Source organism: Diuraphis noxia, unplaced genomic scaffold, assembly GCF_037042655.1.
Source record: "Diuraphis noxia isolate RWA-SAM2 unplaced genomic scaffold, SU_Dnox_SAM2 contig0004, whole genome shotgun sequence".
In the NCBI taxonomy this organism is placed as follows: Eukaryota; Metazoa; Arthropoda; class Insecta; order Hemiptera; family Aphididae; genus Diuraphis; species Diuraphis noxia.
The window spans coordinates 19,306,740-19,312,739 of NW_028301714.1; the positions used below are offsets into that span (position 1 = coordinate 19,306,740).

Here is a 6,000-nt window from a genome sequence, read left to right on the forward strand (position 1 = left end):
TTGTATTTCATTCATTAAAAAATATTATATTATTGTGTATAGAATAAATTATATGTATACGTATTTTGTTTGTACCATTATACATTTAAAATTAAATGTTTACAAAAAATGTCAGTTTGTTGTACTTATCAATCCATATTATATTAAATTATAAACATACATAGTCCATGCTCTTGGGAGGAGTGTTAAATGATTTTCTTTGATGTATTTTATTTAAATAAAGTTCATAGTTGTTATTATTCCTTGTAGTTTTCACAATAATTATATATATGCATCATGGCAATTAAAATAAGTGCTTTAGAAATACGAGTGGTTATGTATCGCAACCAATATCATTAGTTATTGTCTCTACTAACTCGATCTATACTTGGTCTAGGAAACTTGGTAATTTGTTTCAATCCAAAGTTTATACAATCATTAAACTTAAACAAAATTAAAAAATTTTCTACGCCACATAACATATCTACTTTGTAAAACACCAAATTCAATTAAAATGTTTTAGTTTAATTATTGTCAGCTTGCTCTAATAGCAATTTCGAGTGGCAGAAAATAATATTTTGTCTGTATTTAGGAATTGAAAGTATCTAATTTACTGTCAAATGTGTTTGATTTCAATTATAAAAGATTGGTGCTATAAACATTTTATTTATTTATTGGAAAAAGTTATTATAATATTATAATTTAAAATAAAATTTTAATTGTGATAATACAAAATAATAAAACAAAATCTATTTATCTTTTAAAATAGTTTTAAATGATTTTTATTTGAACATTAAATTTAAATGCACAATTGTGCTATTATAAAAATATTTATAAATATTTTCATATGAATTCTTATAGATACACTCAACCATTCAAGTTTACTATGTCCTTGTTAAATAAATAAAAAGAACTTTCTTTAAACATTTATTGATTTATAATATTTATTACAATATATCTGTAAATTGATTATAATTCATTAATTCATTTTCCATTTCAGGCTTTTATAGAATGTTAAATTATTTTTATACTTAATTATCATATTATATTGAGATGAGTTGAGGATAAGGAATAACTAAATGCCTTACTTATCCCAATATATATATAAAATTTCGTCAAGTTTTTCTTAATTTAGATTTTATATTGGATAAAATAATAATCTAAGACACACATTTTGATTAATAGGTAATTAATTTTCTTTAAAAATTATTACTTTTTTTAGTAACACAAAAACGGTAATATAATTAATTTATATGCATACAATTTGTATATTATACAAAGATATAATGGTGTATCCATGTTGTGTAGAAAATGACTTCATTTGTATGGTATTTTCTTTTTTTAGGTGCTGATGCTGCCATCAACAACCATTGTGCCATAATATTGATCATATCTGCTATATATTACTACGAAGTGTATAATTAAGTTGAAGATTTAAGTAAAACCTCGATTAACCTAACCAAAGATAAAACACATAAAATTTATAATCAATAATGTGCAATTAGGATGAAAAACTTTTCCATTTTTATTTTTATTTTTTTTATAAAATGGAATTTTTTTTCATTGTTGTCGCCTGGTTGTCTTGGACTTCACTGCATAATAATGGCCTGAACTTCAAACACAAAAATGCCTTCAAAGTGAAGTCGTGTACACAAACGTGGTATCCGTGGTATCAATTAGAGAGTTCGTGCTATTTTTTCAAAGAGCTTTTTAAACCTTTAAACTTTTTATTGAAAGTTCAGGCCTTTGTGTGGGACCGTTAAAAGATGACTCACCATCTTATTAACCTTTAAATAATAATAATTTGGTTGAAAGTTTTTTTTTCCTTTAACACCATCGCATGAGAAACATATAAAACAAAAACGTGTTTGATGTAAGTCGAGTGTTTTTAAAAATAATTCCATATTTTCCTATTTTTTGACCATATTATGTTTACATGTTTTGCGATGAGTAAACACCGTGGTGCTGATTAGCTCCAATGCTTTTTTACCTTTCCCTATTTACCTATATACTTTCATATTATAAACAAATTTGACTTCCTAAAAGCTAAGGGTTTTTGAGTACTGTGAGTACAAGTCAACAAATATGACAAATGTCTTGGTTTTCGTTTTAATTTTTTGTAAATACTATTTATCGATGTTCCGTACAATTAGATATTATATTATATTATACTCAATAATATATAACCAATATAAATATATGTAATTTAATTCATAGTTAATTGTTGTTACCTATTATAAAAAAAAAAGATAAGGCATACTTATCTTACTAATCAAAACTAGTCCACGTGCATTTTATTATTTCATATAATGCGCCATCGAATAATTTTTTTTGTTCATAAAACGTATTTAATCGAATTTCCCACCTTCATTGGATTTATTGTAAGTAATATATTATTGATACCTACCAAAGTTAGAAAAATAAAAATAAATATTTTAATTTTTTAATTTATATATAATAATATGCAACCCATCATATAAGGAATATTATAACACAGTATAAACTATTTACAATAAATCATTTAAAAAAAGACGTGTACTTACGTTTTAAATATATTGTAACGATGTATTTGAATCAATTTAAATATTCTCATATAATAATATCTGAAAAATATTTTATAATCTACAACAATGAATGTCAAGCTTGTGTAATTAAATCTCTAGAAAATATACAGATTGTATCCATAAATAATGTTGAACGCATATGTAAATTGAATAAAAGTTTTTAATGTTTTATAAATTATTTTCCGTTTATAGTTGAGACGTCTTATAAACTCATAAATTTTATTATCTGAAGGTAATTGGAAACATTTCTACTGTTTACCATTCAATTCCTTTGCATTTAATATAAACCGACATTTTAAAACGTGTACAAAATGACGATGTTTAAAATTATCAGACTTTGCAAACAAAATAGGTTCCTATAGTTTCATTACCAGTGATTTTTGTACAATATCTGTATTGGACGTTTCAATAATATCTTGGAGAGTCTCGATTCTGTCTCAATGTTAAAATATTTTATAGATAGTCTGAAATGTTTCCATGTCAGCTAAGGAATAATAAGTTTTAGAAACTTAAATCGATGGATATTAAGTTTTATCGATGAAAATCATATTGCATTATTAGATATATACATATATTAAATATGTAATATCATGTGCATTACAATTAAAATTAACAGAATCAAAAAGTTTAATAATAAAATAAGCCTTATAAAATATGTGGACAATTTATAAATAAAATATTGTAAAAATATCGAAAATTATAACAATTGTATTATAAAATAGAATTAGTTTAAAATTGTTTATACAATAATATAGCATTTGAGTATATTATGGTACATTTGGATTCCATATAAAGTAATTTAATACGTACTGATTGTTTATGACCAACTATTTACGATAAAAAAATGTTGACTTAAGGTATCATATTGTTTAAACAATCACTCAAAATTGATATACACTTGGTCAATAAAAATATTGTTTCATGTTTTTTTTTGTTTTCTTCCTAACGAAATAAATTGATTTTGTACTGTGTTATTATACAGTTTTATATAACATTCCAAATTTTTTGTTACCATAATATTATTTTATTAATGTCGAAATAATACAATATATTATAATAAATTCATGGAATATGTTACGATTCAACTATATACTATAACTTATAACTTATAATGTTACATGGGATATAGTTAATTTAATTATAGTATGTTGGCAATTATTATTTTCAGATTTTAGTTCAATTCAGTTAAAATTAACAGTATCTATATCGGTACATTGCAAAACGTGATTACTTAATGTGTAGTATAATACATTTATTTTTTCATCTATGAATATAATAAATGTAAACTATAGGAACATAGTAGTTTTTAAACGTGTCTCGTTTAGATTTGTTTTTAACACCTTAATATTGTTGATTTCTGTACATAAATTTTGTTGTTTACGACACTTTACAATTCTTAACTCTAATTTTAATTTTAGCTTACACGTTTCTAAATTTACATTATTCATAAAAAAATAAATAAAAATACAATTTATCTTTTTACTATAATCAACGTTATCTATTTAAATGTGAAAACTACTTACATTTTTTTTTTTTTTTTTGTTATATTATGATACCTACCTACTTGTAATATTGTCACCTTAAAATAAATGTATACTTTTAAATAAATAAATATATTTAAATATATAGTTATTTATACATACCATTATTATATCCATGAAACATTTATGTAAAAATATAAAATGTAAATACACTTTTTAAAACGGATTTTATCTCTTGTTATTTTTTTTTTTTTACCTTCAATAATTTTAATTTTCTTTCATATACACAATATAATGCTGGTCTCGATTAAGTTAATATTCATTTATACACGTAATATTATCGAATCCAATATTTTTCATCCAAAACGTTTAAAAAATAGGTTTAAAAATAGACGCAAGTAATATAAAACTCTAAGAAACTGCACACGTAGAAGGTATATTGCTGTTCTTAAGAGGCAGGTTACGAACAGAGAAATGTAAGTATATTGAAAATTAAGATCTCAAATATATAATATATACTATATAGATTTTTCTATTCTTTTATTAGTACCACTGAAAAGAAATACAAGTGTAATGTGTCTGAAATAAAAACGTTAAAGATAATATCATGTTACATCGTGCCAAAAATAATTTATTTTTTCATTCTACTTGTAAAACAATACTAATAAAATTTTTCATGGAGGTAAGAAGTTATCTGAATAATAAATCAGAATAGATTGATACAAATATATATTTGAATGTATCAACAATTCACTACATGACGTAAAATTTTTATTTGCATGTAAAAAACATCACAAACTGTTAAAAAAAGTTGCTACCTTTTTAAAGGCCCACAATATATAATATTTTAAATCATCTTTATACTATGTTTAGTATATATATATATTCATACTGTATACTATTTTTGTGAAAATGTTTATGAAAAAAAAAATGTAAAAATTATGGTCTTCATATTTTTTTTAATATTTGATGATTTGTTAAAATTTTCTGCTTATACATTTTTAGTTGTAACTGGTGTAAAGATCATTTAATATTATAAAACATAGTCTATAGCTATTCAAATCATTTATTTTTTTTTTTTCTATGTTCTAGTACATTAATATTACATATTTTTGCAAGATTTATTTCAAGATATTCGTTAAAATCTTGTAGTTTTATTATTATAGTAAGCTCTTGAACTTTTATTACTATTCAATCGTTTGATAAATCGGTGCTCAGTGAAACATCTCCAAACGAACACCTTTGAATAGTGGACACTGGACACATCCAACTAATGAACATTTTCTTTGAAACAAATTTCAAACTTTCAATAATCTAAAATTCTAAACTCTCTGAATTGCTAACTCTTCCAAATAGTGGAAACAATGTTAGTGACCCAGAGTTTTCTAATAGCTGGATATTTAACTGTATACTAAACTACTTAGTACTTTTTTATCATGTTACAATGCTGAAACAAACAATAAAATGTACTATAGGTACCTAACTTCACAGTAATACAGGCAAAATTAGATAATGATTGTACCTATTGTAATGTTGTAATCAAGAGTAGATGAATCACTGTTTTTGTGTTCCAGTAAACAAAGTTTTTGATTAAATATTTCAGAATATTTTCAGTTTCCTTCTTGACATAAAAAAAAATATGTGTATTAAAATGTGAAGTTTTCTCATTAATTGCATACAAATTTTTGCATCGTTATCTATAGCACCTTGTCGGGCACCTTTTTAATCCATAATAGTTCGGACATTGCTTTTAAAGTAAAAATGAAAAAAATATATTACAGGTATATGGTCGCATATACCACAACTATACTATACGCTATCGGCAGAATATTTCGTATTTATGTCGTCGGTACGATAAATAATGGGATTTTTTATCTACCTCCAATTTATTTTAAGTGCGTATTATTTTTTCCTTCTAGCTTCTACTGAACTCAACGTTTACACTTAATATATATTATATATACATGGGCTATATT

At 23.5% G+C, this 6,000-nt stretch overlaps 1 protein-coding gene across 1 annotated transcript in view; it reads left to right on the top strand.

Moving 5' to 3' along the window:
- LOC107164060 (uncharacterized) overlaps positions 1–4,250 on the top strand; it is a 156,312-nt gene extending 152,062 nt beyond the window's left edge. Inside the window, exon 6 of the mRNA XM_089226896.1 lies at positions 1,325–4,250. Within this exon, the coding sequence (XP_089083022.1) occupies positions 1,325–1,404 (80 nt within the window). The 3' untranslated portion in view covers positions 1,405–4,250. The remainder of the gene's footprint in view (positions 1–1,324) is intronic.
- Positions 4,251–6,000: the final 1,750 nt, after the last annotated feature.